Raw genomic sequence first — 21,390 nt, 5'->3', positions numbered from 1 at the left:
GAATTATGAGGGCTGGCTGAAAAGTTCACAGGCTGACAAAAATACTCTCATAGAATGTGAACAAATGAAGTTTATTTTTCCACACAGTCCCTAATGCAGTCCACACACTTCTTCCATGGTTGGGAAGTAAGCTTCTTATCACACGGCCGAAAACATTTTTATGACAGCTAAGACACAGTTTAAAGCAGGTATCTATTTATACTTTTACTTGTTTCAATCATTTGACTGCAACCATGCTAGAACACCAGATTCATATTATTTATATTCTTTTAGACTAATCATAATCTGAAACTATTGCTTCGTTGAAGAAATACTTGAGATTATTTTTAAATGGTTTTCAATTGAAAAAGCCAAAATCATGGAAATGGAATAATTCTTATCTTTTTATTGTTTTCATCCTCATTTTAAAAAACGTTTGCTTTTCTGTACATTTCTTTAATTTGAACAGTACAAATATTTCAAAACACAAAACATTTTCCATTTATCTATCAAAATACAAAGCAGTAAACTTACCAACAACATTTTCACTGGAAGCAAATAAATAAGAATCAAACGTTTGTTCCCTCTGCTTTCTTTATGACATCTCTCAAAGGCAAATGTAAGGTATTCTTCAGCTAGAAACATAGAATACAAGCAATACTAATTACTAAGCAATATTAATTACTATCACAAAATGAAATATATTACTAACTTCTAAATAAAAGCTTGCTGGTAAATGTAGGAGTTGTATGTATGTAGCATAGATATGTTCTAATTAGAAAAGAAATAGACGGGGGAACAGAAATAGAAAGGATAAAGTAGATTTCGAATAAATGCTCCTCAAGCAGGATTGACAGAGGAGGAAAAGTCCCAGTTCTATGAGGTCTATGATATAAACATTGCAGAGAATTAAGGCTCATAAGCAAGAAGATCATGATTTGGTATCCATAATTAGATCATTAAAACACTGACTGGCAAGGATTGTATTCCTCAGCATGGATTAGAGCATTAATGACTTTGTATAAGAAAATAAAAGGATCAAGGATCAGTTGAAAAAGATAATCTTTTATCTTTGTCTTTATTTATTTCAGTCATTGAACTGCAGTCATGCTGGGGCACTATTGTGAGGGGTTCAATTGGACAAACTGACCCCAAGACATATTTTTTTTTTTTGAAGTTCTCAGGATGTTGGGCCTCAAAGATAAGCTGATGAAATATCAAAAGAATTAGGAATATGTTGTATGGCAAACCAGTTCAACCTGTGTAAGCATGGAAACAGGTGTTAAAAATGTTGCTGATGATGATATATTATCATAATCAAAATCAAAATATTAATAAATGGTAAAAATAAGATTTCAAATTTTAGTTAAAATGCTTTAAAATGTTAAAGAAAGTATTGAAGTCATTCATTTTTAACACAGAAATATATAAAATAAAGTATATAAATTCTAATTGGTAAGTAAGCTAAACTATTGGCAAACCACCTACAAATTACTAGTGGTAAGTGATGAAAATGAATAAGTATAACAATGGATTTGCTTCTTCATTTTGTGGTTTTGAGTGTCAGAAAACAAGTTACACTGAAGACGCAGACATGTTCCAGAGATTCTGTTGTTATTGGAAATGTTGTCTTTCTTTGTAAACATATGAAACAGTGAACCCACCTTCAGTAAAAATTACTAAACTATAAGCTCTTACTCTTACAAAGGAAGTATTATACAAGCATGTTATTTAGAGTGATCTCACCTGCTTTAAAGTCACTGTCAAACATTGCTTTTCGACCCACAAAAAACCTAGTAAGAAATGGAAAGAGAAAAATTTAAATCATTTCATTCTAACAAGACAAGATTATATAGGTTATTAGACAGACAGATAAAAGGTCTCACATCAGATTTATTTGTAGATTTATCTCTTCAGCAAATGTTATATACTATATTGATTTTTAATCACCACTCAGCTTTGCTTAATAACTTTGTCTTCTTAATAGTATCCACTCACAATTATTTTCCATATATTTGTACAAGTAAGAGTTATATACATGTATTCAAATAAGTTCATCAATATTAATGAATTAAATTTATGCCCACATGGAAAATAAGATACATCATCATCATGGTAATGATTAAGAAAAGCTTACAGTAATATTTAACATTAAAATTGGCAGAAACAACAGTGTAGGACAAAATACCTTGCAGTATTTAGTTACAACTCCTCATGTTTTATGTATTGAATCCCATCCAGGTCCACTTTGTTAGCTTTTCATCTTTCCAGGATCAATAAAATAACTAACAGTCACATACCAGGATTCATCTAATACACATTCCCTAGTTTGAGTCCTTACTTAGAGTTCTATATTTAATTAATTTCTAATCAACAATTCTAACCACACTTCCCTTGCAGATAGTGTCTAATACCAATAGTTCATTACTAATTTAACTCTGTTCTATATTTAAGGGATGAGGAATTATGTACATTATTTACATTATTTACAATTGACGGATATTTGTCCTCATCTTGTTTGTTGTTAACACGTTTCAGCTGATATACCCTCCAGCCTTCATCAAGTGTCTGGGGGAAATTTCGACCCTGGGTTCTCATTCCGAAGGTATTTTTCGATGTTATTATTATCATCATCATTATCATTATTATTATTATTCAGGTCACTGCCTGGAATCGAACTAGGAATGTTGGGGTTAGTAGCCCGCGCTCTTAACCACTACGCCATATGCCGGGGGGGGGGGGGGGGGCGCAACAACAACAACAGTTGCGGTGACGGGGTGGCAAAATGACGAAAAATAGCTTAGGAATGAGAACCCAGGTTCGAAATTTCCCCAAGACACCTGATGAAGGCCGGAGGGTGCATCAGCCAAAACGTTGTGTTAACAACAAACAAGATGAGGACAAATATCCGTCGATTGTAAATATTCTCAATCCAGTCTCTCCTTCGAGTTGTTAGAAAGTAAGCAGCAGATCATTGCTATTCTCCAAATCATAAATATTTAATTCTGTTGTATCAGACATATAAAGAAAAGGAATGAGAACCAAATGCTTTGACATAGAAGAAGGATTATTTGAAGGTGGCGAGCTGGCAGAAACGTTAGCACGTCGGGCGAAATGCTTAGCGGTGTTTCGTCTGCAGTTATGTTCTGAGTTCAAATTCCGCCGAGGTCGACTTTCCCTTTCATCCTTTCGGGGTCGATAAATTAAGTACCAGTTATGCACTGAGGTCGATGTAATCGACTTAATCCCTTTGTCTGTCTTTGTTTGTCCCCTCTATGTTTAGCCCTTCATGGGCAATAAAAAAATCAGAAGGATTATTAAACTGCACAACATATTTACCTGTATGTCACAAGTTGAGAAAGACTGAATTTTTCTTTTAATGGAGAACTGTCAATAGCTCGTATGAGAGGTTTACAGAGATGAAGTTTATTGATCTGAAAACAAAAAAAAGAAAAAAACGACTTTAGAATACAGAGAACTTAATAGATGGTTTGAATTCCGGACAGTTTCTAAGTTTAAATTTTGGTCTAAATTAAAAAAGTAATTCCAACAATTAGATTAACACATACGACTGACCATCATCATCATCATTGAATGCCCACTTTTCCATGCTTGCATGGATCGGATGGAATCTGTTAAGGCAGATTTCCAACAGCCATATGTACTTCTTGTCACCAACTCTCACCTTTTGCCAAATAAGATAATATTTCCCCATAGCTGGACATAATTTTCACAGCAAACTGGAAACAAACAGTCTTGCTTGTAAAACTGATGTTCATTTACAACCACCATGTGATGTCTAGACAAGGGTACACACAAACACACATAAATATACATATATATATATATATATATTCTTTTATTTGTTTCGGTCATTTGATTGTGGCCATGCTGGAGCACCACCTTAAAGGGTTTTAGTTGGAGAAATTGCCCCCAGAACTTATTCTTTGTAAGCCTATTACTTATTCTATCAGCCTCTTTTGTCAAACTGTTAAGTTACGGAGACATAAACATCCCAGCATTGGTTGTCAAGTGATGGTTGGGGGACAAAACAGAAACACACACACACAAATCTATACATACATATATATATATATATATATATATATATATATATATAGGACAGGCTTCTTTCACTTTCTGTCAACCAAATCCACTCACAAGGCTTTGATCAGCCTTGGGCTATAGTAGAAGACACTTGCCCAAAATGTCACACAGTTGAAACTGAACCCAGAACCATGTGGACAAAAAGTTTTCCACAAGCAGAAAACTTTTCGTCCACTACCAATCAGCCTTACACACCAGAGCCAAAGCCGCATACGTGAGAAATGAGATTGCACGTATAAACAACAATTGCAGCAAAGTGACCAACAAAGCCATCAACACCAAACAGTTCCTCAGTAACCCACCATCTTCAACCAAATAACAGCGCCTAAAAAACATCAGGGTCAATAAACCCCGGAAGAACCATCATACACCTAATCCGGCATGTGCTTCCTAAAGCTACCACATTTTGATGACAGAACTACTGCAGCGATACAACACACAGTCCGCAGGGAAGGACTCGACATACAGATAGTGCACACTGGCCCTTCCCTGTGAAAAGCTCTGTCCAAGAACAACACCTCTCATTACTCCGAGGAGTGCACATCATCAAACTGCTCCATCAATGACCCTGAATTGTGCCAGAGGACCTATGTTGTATATGAGATCATCTGTGGCAAATGTGTTGCATCCTACATAGGAAGCACAACAAGAAAACTACATATACGCATTAAGGAATACATGCAGGCAGACACTTCCATGAAGAAACATCTATGAAAATGTCAGACCCAGGAATTCACAGTGCACATCGGGGCAACACAGCAGAACAGGGGCAACCTTAGAATCTCTGAGGCCATCTTCACACACTAAAGAAAACCAAATATCAACGAGAGAAGAGAGTTACAGGAAGCTAGCTGGTTGCTATAGCAACACCTTTCTGCACATGTCCATTTCACACACGCACATTGGCAACATTCGTCAGTTTCTTGAAAATGGGGTCATAACTCCAAAATATTGAATGCAAAGTAAGTCTACATTAATTCATATATTTGTTTTCTTGGGATTTGCCTTGCATTTACTTCGCATTGTTCTGCTCTTACCCACAATCCTTTATACAATATATATATATAAATACACTACAGATTTTAGTAGAAGACACTTGTCCAAATGTCATACAGTGGGACTGAACCCAAGACCATATGACTGGAAAGCAAGCTTCTTAACCACACGGCCACACTTAACCAATGTAATGATAAACCCAACAATTAGAGATTCATTCATTCTGAAAAATGTAGGCTACCAAACAACAAGTTACCTTCCAATATAGTTAGATGATCTCTCACTAACTTATATACTCTTATGCTCTGCTATTAAACAGTAACATTTAAGAGAGTTCAGTGCCACTGATAAGAAATTCATTCAAGACATTTTCAACTAAGAAGCTGATACCATATCCAATTGGCCTTTGTAACTTACATACATGAAATTTGAGGGAAATACTTTTAGAGCTAGATGTTGTATCTACATTTCTAACTCTAACTTACATCTTGTGAAAAAGATACATGCATTTTAATGAAACAGCTGGTGTACAGTGCACTAGTTTTTACCCTTTAATTGTTTCAGTCATCAGACAGCGGCCATGTTGGGGCACCACCTTGAAGAATATTTTAGCTGAATAAATCGAGCCTAGTAGATTTTTTTTTAAAGCCTGGTACTTATTCTATCAGTCTCTTTTGCTGAGCAGCAAAGTTATGGGGAAACAAACACACCAACACCAGTTGCCAGGCAATAGTGAGGGAGAAACACAGACACAAAGACACATACACAGATATATATATATATATATATATATATATATATATATATATATATATATATATATATATATATATATATACCGCTGCCGTAGTCTCCTTTAGAGAGACTTAGAAATATTAATAACTCTATTTCTGAAAACCAGTGGATAGATTCCACTGAAATTAGATAAATAACCTTCGAGCAGATAGTCAGCAGCGCCGCCTGGCTAAGGCTTGGCTACTCTGCATTGACAAGGGGCAACACCCTGAAACTAGTCTAGTCTGCAGATGCCAAACCAGCAGGGGGACACTGCTGACCTCCCCTGGTCGAAGGTTATAAAGGACACAGGTTTCGTGTGTCACATAGCTAGCTAGAGGCGATGGCTTCTTGGAGCTAATTCACGGCAGCTTTCGTCCTAATTTTGGGACTGCCATGTTGGCTTGGCGATAACTATTAATTTCCAGTACCGCTGCCGTAGTCTCCTTTAGAGAGACTTAGAAATATTAATAACTCTATTTCTGAAAACCAGTGGATAGATTCCACTGAAATTAGATAAATAACCTTCGAGCAGATAGTCAGCAGCGCCGCCTGGCTAAGGCTTGGCTACTCTGCATTGACAAGGGGCAACACCCTGAAACTAGTCTAGTCTGCAGATGCCAAACCAGCAGGGGGACACTGCTGACCTCCCCTGGTCGAAGGTTATAAAGGACACAGGTTTCGTGTGTCACATAGCTAGCTAGAGGCGATGGCTTCTTGGAGCTAATTCACGGCAGCTTTCGTCCTAATTTTGGGACTGCCATGTTGGCTTGGCGATAACTATTAATTTCCAGTACCGCTGCCGTAGTCTCCTTTAGAGAGACTTAGAAATATTAATAACTCTATTTCTGAAAACCAGTGGATAGATTCCACTGAAATTAGATAAATAACCTTCGAGCAGATAGTCAGCAGCGCCGCCTGGCTAAGGCTTGGCTACTCTGCATTGACAAGGGGCAACACCCTGAAACTAGTCTAGTCTGCAGATGCCAAACCAGCAGGGGGACACTGCTGACCTCCCCTGGTCGAAGGTTATAAAGGACACAGGTTTCGTGTGTCACATAGCTAGCTAGAGGCGATGGCTTCTTGGAGCTAATTCACGGCAGCTTTCGTCCTAATTTTGGGACTGCCATGTTGGCTTGGCGATAACTATTAATTTCCAGTACCGCTGCCGTAGTCTCCTTTAGAGAGACTTAGAAATATTAATAACTCTATTTCTGAAAACCAGTGGATAGATTCCACTGAAATTAGATAAATAACCTTCGAGCAGATAGTCAGCAGCGCCGCCTGGCTAAGGCTTGGCTACTCTGCATTGACAAGGGGCAACACCCTGAAACTAGTCTAGTCTGCAGATGCCAAACCAGCAGGGGGACACTGCTGACCTCCCCTGGTCGAAGGTTATAAAGGACACAGGTTTCGTGTGTCACATAGCTAGCTAGAGGCGATGGCTTCTTGGAGCTAATTCACGGCAGCTTTCGTCCTAATTTTGGGACTGCCATGTTGGCTTGGCGATAACTATTAATTTCCAGTACCGCTGCCGTAGTCTCCTTTAGAGAGACTTAGAAATATTAATAACTCTATTTCTGAAAACCAGTGGATAGATTCCACTGAAATTAGATAAATAACCTTCGAGCAGATAGTCAGCAGCGCCGCCTGGCTAAGGCTTGGCTACTCTGCATTGACAAGGGGCAACACCCTGAAACTAGTCTAGTCTGCAGATGCCAAACCAGCAGGGGGACACTGCTGACCTCCCCTGGTCGAAGGTTATAAAGGACACAGGTTTCGTGTGTCACATAGCTAGCTAGAGGCGATGGCTTCTTGGAGCTAATTCACGGCAGCTTTCGTCCTAATTTTGGGACTGCCATGTTGGCTTGGCGATAACTATTAATTTCCAGTACCGCTGCCGTAGTCTCCTTTAGAGAGACTTAGAAATATTAATAACTCTATTTCTGAAAACCAGTGGATAGATTCCACTGAAATTAGATAAATAACCTTCGAGCAGATAGTCAGCAGCGCCGCCTGGCTAAGGCTTGGCTACTCTGCATTGACAAGGGGCAACACCCTGAAACTAGTCTAGTCTGCAGATGCCAAACCAGCAGGGGGACACTGCTGACCTCCCCTGGTCGAAGGTTATAAAGGACACAGGTTTCGTGTGTCACATAGCTAGCTAGAGGCGATGGCTTCTTGGAGCTAATTCACGGCAGCTTTCGTCCTAATTTTGGGACTGCCATGTTGGCTTGGCAATAACTATTAATTTCCAGTACCGCTGCCGTAGTCTCCTTTAGAGAGACTTAGAAATATTAATAACTCTATTATATATATATATATATATATATATCAATATCTGCTGTCTATTTGGTACAACTTAGTCAATGTTGTTGAAGTTATGGCTTTAAATAAGTCTGTCCAGAGTTGCCTCACTTTGGTATTTCCCATTGATAACAGCTAGAGCTAGAAACATGTCTGGGAATCTGACAGGGGGCAGTACTGGACAGATATGATGTTTTTACACATTTTTCCATAAGAGAGTATTTTTTCTCCATGGTAACTGCATATATATATGGCCCTGCTCAGTATGTAGAAAAGGAGTAGGTAGTAACTCTATAAGATGTACCCGGTGCAAGCTATGGACACATAAGAGGTGCAGCAACATCAAAAGCAGGTTAACTAGCAAGTTAGTTTTTGTTTGTGGCAGATGTTCAGGTGCAATAAAGACTGCAAACAAACAGGAAACAACTTCTATCTCATTCCAGGGTGAAAAACTAGAGGTAGTCGATAGCTTCCGCTATCTGGGCGATCAAGTTAGTAGTGGGGGTGGGTGCGCTGAAAGTGTAGCTGCTAGAATAAGAATAGCCTGGGCAAAGTTTAGAGAGCTCTTACCCCTGCTGGCGACAAAGGGACTCTCACTCAGAGTAAAAGGCAGACTGTATGACGCATGCGTACGAACAACCATGCTACATGGCAGTGAAACATGGGCTGTAACTGCTGAGGACATACGTAAGCTCGCAAGGAATGAAGCCAGTATGCTCCGTTGGATGTGTAATGTCAATGTGAATACCCGTCAGAGTGTAAGTATCTTGAGAGAAAAGCTGAACATTAGAAGCATCAGTTGTGGCGTGCAAGAGAGACGATTGCGCTGGTATGGACATGTGGTGAGAATGGAGGAGGATAGCTGTGTGAAAAAGTGCCACACCCTAACAGTTGAGGGAACCCGTGGAAGAGGTAGGCCCAGGAAGACCTGGGCTGAGGTGGTGAGGCAAGACCTTCGTACATTGGGCCTCACCGAGGCGATGACTACTGACCGAGACCTTTGGAAATGTGCTGTGCGTGAGAAGACCCGACAAGCCAAGTAAGATCGTTGCCAGTGCCCCTGGACTGGTTCTTGTGCGGGTGGCACATGAGATGCACCATTTTGAGCGTGGCCGTTGCCAGTACCGCCTGACTGGCTCCTGTAGGATTTTTGAGTGAGATCGTTGCCAGTGCCCCTGGACTGGCTTGTGCGGGTGGCACATAAAAGACACCATTTCAAGCGTGGCCGTTTTCGTGCGGGTGACACGTAAAAGCACCCACTACACTCTCTGAGTGGTTGGCGTTAGGAAGGGCATCCAGCTGTAGAAACTCTGCCAAATCAGACTGGAGCCTGGTGTTGCCATCCGGTTTCACCAGTCCTCAGTCAAATCGTCCAACCCATGCTAGCATGGAAAGCGGACGTTAAACGATGATGATGATGATGATATATGATCAGATTGGAGTCTGGTGTAGCCATCTGGTTCACCAGTCCCCAGTCAAATCGTCCAACCCATGCTATCATGGAAAGCGGATATTAAATGATGATGATGATACACACACACACACATACATACATACATATATATATATATATATATATATACAAGAAGCTTCTTTCAGTTTCTATCTACCGAATCCACTTGCAAAACTTTAGTCAACTCAGGGTTAATTTAGAAGACACTTGCCCAAGGTGCCACACTGTGGGGCCGGACCTAAAGAAACTACTGATTCATCATCAAGCATTATTAGTATTACCAACCATAATATTGTTAAATGTTCAATTATAATATTATAACTGTAGTTGCTTAGATCATAGTAAGTAACAATAATAGAACATTGGAGAGTTACATCCTTGAACAGTTATTAGTTTAGAACTCCAAACCATCTTTAAAACATGCAATAAAAGATGAATTGAACACATTTTACTGATTTACCATTTAGAAACTTTTATGATCATGACAACAGAGACTAGGAAAGAAATAGAAGTACTGCAAAAACAGGGTAAGACAAACAGACAGACACAAATACAAGACATTCAACATTAATTCAAGACAATAAATATAAAAAGCAAATATACAGAAACAAATCCATTTTACCTTAAAATAAATTTTGAATAATTGGTTCACTAAATTCAGCATGCCCCATTTCTTGGAATCTTCTGTTGCAGCTCGACTAATTAACATAATGAAATAAACAATATTGGTTTCAAATTTTGACACAAAGCCAGCATGTGTAGGGGAGGGGGAGAATCAATTACATCAACCCCAGTGTTTAATTGGTACTTCTTTTATCAATCCCGAAAGGACTAAAGGCAAAGTCAATCATGGCAGAATTTGCACTCAGAATGTAAAGGCGGACAAAATATCTCTAAGCATTTTGCCCGGCATGCTAACAATTCTGGCAGCCCGCGGTCTTAATGAAATAAACAATATTAATTAAATAATAATTAAGATAGCAATATATATGTATCATGAATGTTCTAAGCCTTTTTAATGAAGATTTATATAACTGCTAAATTTACATCACAATGTATGTGTTTAGCAACATAAGCTAAATTTACATTATAAGTTCTATGTGAATGAGTGAGCGTTTGGAAGGAGACTTTTAGTCTCAGAGGTGTCCAGAGCAACATTCTAGCAGAAACAAATCACAATTTTGGTTTTGTGTTGATGCTAGAAAGCAAAGAAGTACCTGATTTGCTGCCTCAATTGACAACTGGAGAGATAAGAAAAGAGAAACTACAACTCAGAAATGTTACAATGAATAAACAAAATATCGAGGAATACTTGGTTGTTATTTAACTTAACCTGGATCAGGTGAAACTGTAATCAAAGACATTTCAGCCATAACTATCACATTTTTTAAATATTTTCTACTCCAGACATTATCTAATGTGTCCTTGCTTTCAGGCAATACAAGTATGTGTTTTGAAAGAGATTTTGGTTGCTATTTCTAGCAGACTGAAAGACTACAAAGAAGCTCTTTCATTGATTTGTTTAGTACTTAATAGTTAATGTTGACACTAAATTTTCACACACAAGAATGAATTCTTTGAACAAACTTTGAAAACCTTAAAAGTACTGTGAGACTATGAAATGTTAAATGAATCAACTGTAAGCTAGTTTCATGGAAAGACAAACCTATCACTGGCACACACTCGGAAACAGCCCATCAGTAAGTCAGCTGCTTTCTCTAATTTTTCACCACTTCGACCTTTGCCTTTCTTTACTGTCTGAACATCAGCCTAGAAAATAATAAAACTTTTTACAAATAAATCTTCAATGTCTGAGTTTCAGACATCTCTAGTTTTTCACTATTTTTTAAAAACTACTTTAAAAATGATCACCATTAATTTATTATTAATTATATTTAATATGGTATTTAGTTAAAAACAATAACATCAATAGTTACAGGTCAATTACAAGTTCACTGACAAGAAAAGTAGCAACAGGTTCTCTGTGCAATTAGATCCCAGACACATGTCACAGAAAGAATTTCTATTTAAAAGCAATGATGTTTTACATCTTTTGTTAATATAGATCAGTGATAAAAAAACAACAGGTGGGCTACAAGTCATGCACCAAAACATTTCACATTTTATTTATGTACAGTATGTATGTATTCATCATTATTTTATTTATTTTATTCAATTTTAGAAAAAGTGAAGTATGTCCTTTGACTTATAATCAAATGTGCATGTCTTTTGGCCCACCTTATATAAAATATATATTATTTATGATAGGGATCCTCTCAAACAAAGTTTTCTCTCAGAGCATTCGTACACTTGATTTATAGTAGAAAACATGTGGCCAAAATGTCATGCCACAGTATTAAACTATTATTCATACAGCTTTGCCTTCAAGAACAGGGATGCAATCAGCATTACAATCTGGCCCAAACACCCAACCTGTTTTATGTTCAAACTGGTCAGATCTGGCATCTCATATCTACCCAACAATGTCATTCTAAAAATAAACAACCACATCCTTGAAATCACAAAGATATGAGATAATGCATGCTTAATTCAAAACAATGCGAATAAATAAGCATTGCATTTGACAGAGTAATCTCAATGTTAAAGGGTTAAATGTAACTAAAGTCACTCAAAAAAAAAATCAATGTTTGTGTTTCTTAAGACATTCCTAGTTTTTTGGGGGGTTTTTCCCACTTTAATTGCTTTAAAATATCCCAGTCAACTTATATCCAGTCACCTATGACCAAAGACTGCAACATTAGTATTTGTATATAATCAATCAATGATATGGTATAATCAATTAGTGTTGTGACAGACACAAACAGAATTATGATAGATACAGAGAGACAGTGTTGTATAAACACAGCTGATGTGGCACAGCTCAAGTTGAGCCTTGGCAGACAGAACTACCTTGGAATATATGCATTCAATCAGTCCCATAGTATATACCTACAAACTATAAATATTGGAAAGGATCTTGTGAAAGTGATTTATATGTAAAGGACACATCCAGACAAAGACACAATTACAAGAAGTTATTCCCACCCATGCTAGCATGGAGGGTGGACATTAAATGATGATGATGTTATCACCAATCCATTCTTGACAAATGAAAAACCATTTCATTGTTAGATTTGAATTAAGTACAAAAAGAAAACTTACTCGGATTGCAAAACGACGAAGGTCTAAACAAACTTCAAACATTACTGGAAGAAACCAATTCTCATCTTTCTGGCTTTGTAGAGCTTTGGTGCAAGCTATTTGGAAGGTTAAGTATAAACTATTGCAACCAATGAAGTAATTAATACACAGTACAATCATTGAATGCTACACATCACAATAAACAGGAGCTAAAAAGTCTATTTATACTTTACTCACTTTTTTTTTTTGTGTGTGTGTAGTGGTTATATATAGTCAGTACCAGGTGTTGATGTGGCCGCGTGTATATGATTATAAGAGTTCGTATAGAGATGAAGAATAAATTCAAGAATTATATATTTACTACATAAAAATATATTTTATTTACTGGTCAATGATGATACAAAATCTAAATATAGAATGTAGTTGAATGAAGTAATCTATGCAAGAAAGTTCAGAGATAGGAAATATAGAAATAACAGCTAAGTGGTAGTTTTCAGTCATGTGGTGTGGAGAAATAGACGGACATAGCAATGACGTGAATGGCCCTCAGTCTAATTGACTAAAAAGCAAAGAGCTGGGTTAGCAAGCTGTTTTTATTAATGGAACGCTAGACATTCTAGAAACTTCCAAGAGAAACACTAAGCTTCTTGAATAATTAAGAATCACGTCTCATGACACAGATGCTTCAAGAAACTTATAAAGGGAGGTTACTCTATAATCTTTCTTGCAAGGGAGATCATTCAACTATTTAGCTACCACTACATGTGCATGAGTGAGTGCATGTCTATATATATCATATATATATATATATATATATATATATATATATATATATACACATTACGTGTTTGTTTGCATGCGTGTGCACTTGTGTGTATGTGTGTGCATGCGTGTGCACACTTGTGTGCGTGTACGTGTGTGTGTGTATTTTGGGAGGGGTACACTCATGGATATGAAGTTAACGGAATGGAAAAGTGACCTGATGGTCACAAATTCAAGTACTACATCTGTCATTCTAACAAGAGGTTTCCCACTTACTTCATAAAAGCATCATTACTTCAATAGCATGCAAAACCATTCTGTCAATATTAGCATAGAAAAAAAGAAATAAAACACTAAATAAATAAATGTTTGACATGTGATATTGGGGTGGTAATTGCTAAGAATTTTTCTGAAATTATACAAGCAGAAAAAAAACGCGCAACATATGATGAGAACTAGTAAAAGGTAAACAGCAATAGAAATTAGTCCACATACTCCTTGACTGCTGGCTAAGTCTTATCATCATCATCATCATCATCATTAATCTCTAATCAGCATCATTATCTAAAGATCTGTTTTCCATGTTGGCATAAGTTGGACAGTTTGACTGGAGCTGGTAAGACCAGGAGCCTAAATAAGCTCCACTGTATGTTCTAGCATGGTTTCTACACTCGGATGCCCTTCCTAATGCCAACCACTCCACAAAGTACACTGAATGCTTTTTATGTGGCACCAGCCCCAGTGTCAATTCTATTGTAGTGGATGGGTCTTCTTGAATGTTATAAAGTATCATCAGTCATCTATATTCATCAATCAACAGTCTTTAACAGTTAAGTGTCTTTAATTAACTTTAATTCAGGGACTTCAAAACTATGTGCAATCATACATCATATAATAAACTCATCCAATACCTGATATGCAGGTATTTCCATCTATTTTTTAAATTTTATTTTATAGAAATGCAAAGTCTAAGAGTTAATTGTATAAAAATATAAAAAGCGAGAGGTGAAACCCTTATTTGTTTTTATATCTCAACTACCTTCTGATACACACACATACAAGAATAATAACTCATGAATGCAAATGACAAACACATTAATGCAGACACTTGTATTTAATACATTCATATCATCTATTTCCAACCATGACATTCTACTGACATTCCTTTTCATTCTTTCTCTTAAGGCTTCCAAAACTAGGTGGAGGGAAGTTATCATCAAACTGGAGATGAGGCCTGACTGCTTGCAACTTGTGATCTAAATGAATAGGTAGCTGGGTAAGTGCTATAGTTGGTTGACCATTAGGTTCCAAGATCACAACTAAGGCTGGATCTCCATGTTAGGGTTCTGTTGTAGCATGTATATATTATATTAGAACGAGTATCTCAAGTCATTTAGAATAAATTAATCAGAGTAAGGTGAATTTGAAGTCTTACAACTGTTTCTGGGATAACCCAAGTGATTGGTTAGCATGTCAGTATACTGGGTCTCTGATGATGGAATACCCAGTGCACGGACATGCTAACTAACCACTTGGGTTATCCTAGAAATAGCTGTAAGACTTCAAATTCATCTTACCCTAATTGAATTATTCTAAATGACTTGAGATACTCATTCTGCCTTGGTTTTGATATTTCCTCAATATAATATTATATATATATATATATATATGTGTGTGTGTGTGCATACACGATAGAGTGTAAGTGCCCGGAGAGAAAAATTGGACATAAGCAGCATCAGATGTGGTGTGCAAGAGAGATGACTGCGCTGGTATGGTCATGTGCTGCATATGGATGAGGACAGCTGTGTGAAGAAGTGTCACATCCTAACAGTGGAAAGAACCTGTGGAAGATGTAGACCCAGGAAGACATGGGATGAGGTGGTGAAGCACGACCTTCAAATGTTGGGCCTCACAAAGGCAATGACAAGAGACCGAGACCTTTGGAGATATGCTGTGATTGGGAAGACCTGGCAAGTAAAGTGAGATCGCAGCTGTGACCAATACCAGTGTCGCATAACCAGCCCATCTAAAGGTACCCTTGAATCACCAGGTGACATGCTGTGCTTGAGAAGACCTGTTGTGTCGAGTGAAACCATAGTCATGGCTGATGCCAGTGCCGTCTGACTGGCACCCGTATTGGTGGCACATAATAAGCACCATTCAAGCGTGGGGTCAATGCCAGTGCTGCCTGACTGGCTCCCCATGCTGGTGGCACGTAAAAAGCAATGCCAGTGCCCCCCAACTGGCTCCCGTGCCGATGGCACATAAAAAGCACCATCCGAACGTGGTCAATGCCAGTGCCTCCCAACTGGCTCCTGTGCTGATGGCACATAAAAAGCACCTTCCAAATGTGGCTGATGCCAGTGCCCCCCGACTGGCTCCCATGCCGGTGGCACATAAAAGGTACCCATTACACTCTCAGAGTGGTTGGCATCAGGAAGGGCATCCAGCTGTAGAAACCTTGCCAGATCAGATTGGAGTCTGGTGCAACCTACTGGCTTGCCAGTCCTCAGTTAAACTGTCCAATCCATGCCAGCATGAAAAACAGACGTCAAACAATAATGCTGATAATAATATATTGCACACCCACCCATGCTAGCATGGAAGGTGGGCGTTAAGCAATGATGATGATGAGGTATGTCTATTTGTCTTTCTCAGTGTATTGAGTTGCATCCTTTACTAAAAAAAAAATTAACTTGGCCAATCAATAAATGAAGATTGTTAAATAAGAACTGAAGTGGATATGATCAACTTATAAACTCTTGCAGGTGGTATACCAGTAAGGCCACAGTCCAATGACTGAAATCAATAAAAGTATAAAATAAATCTGAGAAAATACAGGATGATCATGGCCAGGACAGCGATAAACAATTGATTATATAATGAATAAATTAATATTTCAAAGGATATTGGACAACCAGTGCTTGGCAACCATAAGCACTTAAGAAGTCACTGTTTGCAACAGCCCAGCAACATCTGAAATGCAAAAGACAAATTCAGTTATTTCATATTTGTGTATACAAATTTTCTTTTAATCTTTTCTCTGTTAATTAAGAAAAAGTTATGTCATAAACATTATAGAAACACACACAGAACCATGTGATTAACAACTACACTTCACAATCAAGTGGTTCTATGTTCATTCTCACAGTATAGTACTTTGGGCCTGTATCATGTACTGTATCATGTACATTCGATTGACCAATGTATTATGGACAGAATTAGGTAGGCAGAAACTGTACAGAAACATGTCACACACATAAAGGGCATTCCAAAAGTTATGTCCCAAGACAAAAAATAGGTTCAGAATGGTCCAGAATTGTCAGACATGCTTCAATTTTTCTAAATTTGAATAAATTAAATAAAATAATGACGAAAGAATGCACGGCTACTTGTACATGATGATCAAAATGAATAATGATAAAAGTCAAAAGTTTTGGTGCATGACTTTTGGCTGTGTGTGTGTGTGTGTGTGTACTATAATGGAGAAAGCTGCTTATTAATTAAATATGTAACAATTACTAAAAGTACTAAAAGAAAGCAATATTAAAAGCTTGACTGTCTGAAAATATTTTTATTAATAATAATCTACCTAATATATATTCATTGCAATTTTTTCATTTCAAGTTATATTTCATTATTTCAGATGAGGAAATCAGGTATTCTGTTGACTTAAATTTGCTGTGTAAATGCCCTCAGTTTATTGTTTATACATACTGAAAATAAATTATATTGGACAACTTATGTAGTTGGACTACCTTGATGTTTGTTTAAAAAAGATAGATTATGACTGTGATAAAATAATGAAAGCAATATTTACTAAACAAGTGAGCACTATAATACAAAAACTAATTAGACTTAATATACAAAAATTATTAGAATTGGGAATCAAATGTGGAAATATTATGGAGTGGCAAGCAGAAAGCCACCCAGAGGGTAGTCTTTCGGCTAGTATCATCATCATCATTTTATGTCCGCTTTCCATGCTGGCATGGGTTCGACGGTTTGATTGAGGACTGATGAGCCAGAGGCTACACCAGGCTCAATCTGATCTGGCACAGTTTCTGCAGCTGGATTCCCTTCCTAATGCCAACCACTCCAAGAGTGTAGTGGGCACTTTTACATGCCACCGGCATGAGGGCCAGTCAGGCGGTTCTGGCAACGACAATGCTTAAAAGGTGTTTTTATGTGCTACCTGCACAGGAACCAGTCCAGCAGCACTGGCAACAACCACGCTCAAATGTTGTTTTTCACGTGCCACCAGCACAAGCCGGTAAAGCGATGTTGGCATTGGTCATGCTCGAATGGTGCTTTTCACGTGTCACTGGCACGGGAGCCAATCTGTGGCCCTAGCAACGATCACGCTTGGATGTTTTTAACATTCCACTGGCACGAGTGCCACTTAGGTAGTACTTTCATTGGCCACATCAGTGATTTTGATTTGTTTACACTTTCCACAATAGGTCTTCATAAGCAGAGTTCATTGTCCAATGAATGAGGGGTATTCATACGTGGGCCGGTTACACCCTACGTTCGAATGAGCTTTTAACGTTCCACTGGCAAGAGTGCCAATCAGGCGGTAGTCATCGGCCACATCAGCAATTTCGACTTTGATTTTACTTGCCTTAATGTCTTCACAAGCAAGGTTTATTGTCCAATGAATGAGAGGTATTCATAAATGGGCTGGTTACACCCACTGGCATAGGCCATGAGCTATGGTTTCACTTGGCTTGTCAGGTCTTCTCAAGCACAGCATATCTCCAAAGGTCTTGGTCACTAGTCATTGCTTCGGTAATGCCCAATGTTTGAAGGTCGTGCTTCACCACCTCATCCCAGGTTTTCCTGGGTCTACCTCTTCCACGGGTTCCCTCAACTGCTAGGGTGTGGCACTAATTCACACAGCTGTCCTCATTCATTTGCAACACATGATCATACCAGCGCAGTCGTCTCTCTTGCACACCACATCTGATGCTTCTTAAATCCAACTTTTCTCTCGGGGCACTTACACTCTGTCGTGTATGCACACAGACATTACACATCCAGTGGAGCATACTCGCTTCATTCCTTGCAAGCTTATGCACATCCTCAGCAGTCACGGCCCATGTTTCACTGCCATGTAGCATGGCTGTTCATACACATGCATTATACAGTCTACCATATATATATATATATATATATATATATAATGATTCACAATCAAAGTGCAGAAATGCTGTATTCCGAATGAACAAGGTAATGTAATCCGATGGTAGAAAGAATTCCGTGATGTAACCACATGTGAATTGTTGGCGATTTTTTTTCCTTCGCCTTCCTTTTCTATTGGATTTTCCTCTGTTTCTGAAGAAGAGCTTTGCTCAAAACGTTAAACCACCTTTCTTTCCTTCCCTGAGCATCTGCTAATACTTTACATGTACCACGTCCTCGCGTTGTTTTTGTTTTGTGTTTGTTCTTCATTTTTGGAGTTTTACTATATATATATATCATCATCATCATCATCATCATCGTTTAACGTCCGCTTTCCATGCTAGCATGGGTTGGACGATTTGACTGAGGACTGGTGAAACCGGATGGCAACACCAGGCTCCAGTCTGATTTGGCAGAGTTTCTACAGCTGGATGCCCTTCCTAACGCCAACCACTCAGAGAGTGTAGTGGGTGCTTTTACGTGTCACCCGCACGAAAACGGCCACGCTCGAAATGGTGTCTTTTATGTGCCACCCGCACAAGCCAGTCCAGGGGCATATATATATATATATATATATATATATATATATATATATATATATAGTTGCAAGTGTGACTTGGTGGTTAAGAATCTTGCTCATCAACTATGATGGTCTTGAGTCCAATCCAATGTGACTGGATTTTGGAAGACAGAAAGAAGCCTATCATATGTGTGTGTATGTGTGTATACACTTGTCTAACATCATATAGTGACTGTAAACAAGCATCATCATCATCATACAAGTGATGTTTGTTTCCAAACTTCAGTGAAAGGTATGTCTAGCCAAGAGAAATATTACTTTACTTAGAAAAAGATGAGGGTTGGTGATAGGAAGGGCATTTGGCTGCAGAAAATCTGCTTTAATAGATTTTCTCTGATCCATGGAAGTATGGAAAAGTGGATATTAAAACAATGACGATACACACACACGTGTGTACGTGTGTGTGTATTATATGCACACCAGTATGTTCATTTATCAGTATATTGAGTGGCGTCCCTTTTTATTAAAAACTAAAAAATTAACTTGGTCAGGCAACAGATGAAGATTGATAAATAAGAACTGGAGTGGATATGATCGATCAACTTATAAACTTATAAGCAAGTGGTGCCCCAGCATGGCCACGGTCCAATGACTGAAACCAATAAAAGAATAAAAGAGTACCTACTTGAGATGAGCTGCAACTAATTCATCATATGGAGGGTCAAAATAATTTTGACAGTCGGATTCTGGTTTCTCCAACTGCAAACGTCTGTTTGCAACATGAGCATGTTTGAAAGAAAACAACGTCTGAAAGTAAAACATGGTTTACAAGATAAGTAAAGAAGAAAGTACTATCAATATCATAGAAGTTGTGATTGACATGGTCATAAATTATTTAAGTCATAGTCCTTTACCCTTCAGTAAGGTACATAACTCTGCTTGGCCCAGTTTGCCAAATCGACAAAAATCTAGTTTCATTAGTAACATTCTAGTTGAGTGGTTAATAGTAAAAAGGGTATCCAAGTGTTGATACCTAAGTGAGAAAGGTATGTAGCAGGGTGAGTACTACATACTTCTAGCAATTGCCAAAACAATGAAATAAAGCCCATTTCACATGTGCAAAAGTGGAGTTAAAATTATGATTCTGTGAAGAGAAAAAAAAGTTGATTTTTAATGACAGCAGTATCTTTAGGAGTACTGTAAATTAGTTAAGGGCTATTTCGCAAATCAGCTACTCAGTAATTAAAATGTTCTTTTATGACAACCAGCATCATTATCATCAGTTTACACCTGCATCGCCATGCACGTCTTAGTTGGACAAACTTGTCTTCTATATATTTCAATTATTACCACACGAAGCACCAACACATTGAGTAGGCTTTGCTGACATATTTTCCGTTCCTAGCAAGTGTTTTGCATGATATATTTACAACTGGACATCTTTCTTATCACCAATCACTGTGAACGTGCAATAATAGTCTGTTTATCATGATACAAACACAAGTATACTAACAGTCGTTTAAGCTTCAATGAATAAAATAGAGTGAAATGATTAGTTTATCGTGAATAACAGTATTAAAATGTTCTAATCAGACCTTCCTCATGTTAGGTTGCTCTCGACTTCCATGGGCAAAAAATAATACGTTGAAAAATTATGAACCAAATAAGAATATCTCACAGATTATGGATTTATTTTACGTTTATTGTGAAGTTGTTACATTGTTGTTAATGTTATTTACAATATATTTAACCTTTGCAAGAGAATTACGTCCCAAACTCCTATCATCATTTTAAAGTCAATGTTTCCATGGGTTAGATTAAATTTGCTGAAGCAGACTCTCTGTGGCCAAAAGCTGTTCCTGTCACTAACCCTCACCTATTTACTAGCAATATTTCCCAATGGCCATAAGTGTGTTTCACAGAAAACTGGTTTAAACCAAGCAGTTTAGTAATATCTGGACAGTATTGCAATGTACGATAGTAACACTAAATCTTAAAATAAAATATGATATTGTTAGAAGTTAATTTTTATACTTACAGCAGCTGCTAATCCATTTCCATTTCGGAATGCATTTTGGACCTGCAAACCAATTACAATAAATTATAAAATGTCTAAATAACATTTTTAAAAATCAAATAATTCTGATTTTCATATTTTCTCAGATAT

General features: G+C 37.7%; 1 protein-coding gene across 1 annotated transcript in view; it reads right to left on the bottom strand.

Moving 5' to 3' along the window:
- The window catches only part of LOC106874533 (PCI domain-containing protein 2), a 30,142-nt gene that overhangs the window by 8,356 nt on the left and 396 nt on the right, over nt 1-21,390 (bottom strand). Inside the window, exons 2-10 of the mRNA XM_014922300.3 lie at nt 21,262-21,303; nt 19,909-20,030; nt 16,430-16,495; nt 12,779-12,875; nt 11,283-11,386; nt 10,239-10,314; nt 3,319-3,413; nt 1,726-1,772; nt 514-614 (exon numbers count right to left, since the gene is read on the bottom strand). Coding sequence (XP_014777786.1) covers nt 514-614; nt 1,726-1,772; nt 3,319-3,413; nt 10,239-10,314; nt 11,283-11,386; nt 12,779-12,875; nt 16,430-16,495; nt 19,909-20,030; nt 21,262-21,303 — 750 coding nt within the window. The remainder of the gene's footprint in view (nt 1-513; nt 615-1,725; nt 1,773-3,318; nt 3,414-10,238; nt 10,315-11,282; nt 11,387-12,778; nt 12,876-16,429; nt 16,496-19,908; nt 20,031-21,261; nt 21,304-21,390) is intronic.

This window comes from Octopus bimaculoides, chromosome 19, assembly GCF_046866305.1.
Source record: "Octopus bimaculoides isolate indiv1 chromosome 19, ASM4686630v1, whole genome shotgun sequence".
NCBI lineage: Eukaryota > Metazoa > Mollusca > Cephalopoda > Octopoda > Octopodidae > Octopus > Octopus bimaculoides.
This window is presented reverse-complemented; position numbering and strand designations above follow the sequence as displayed.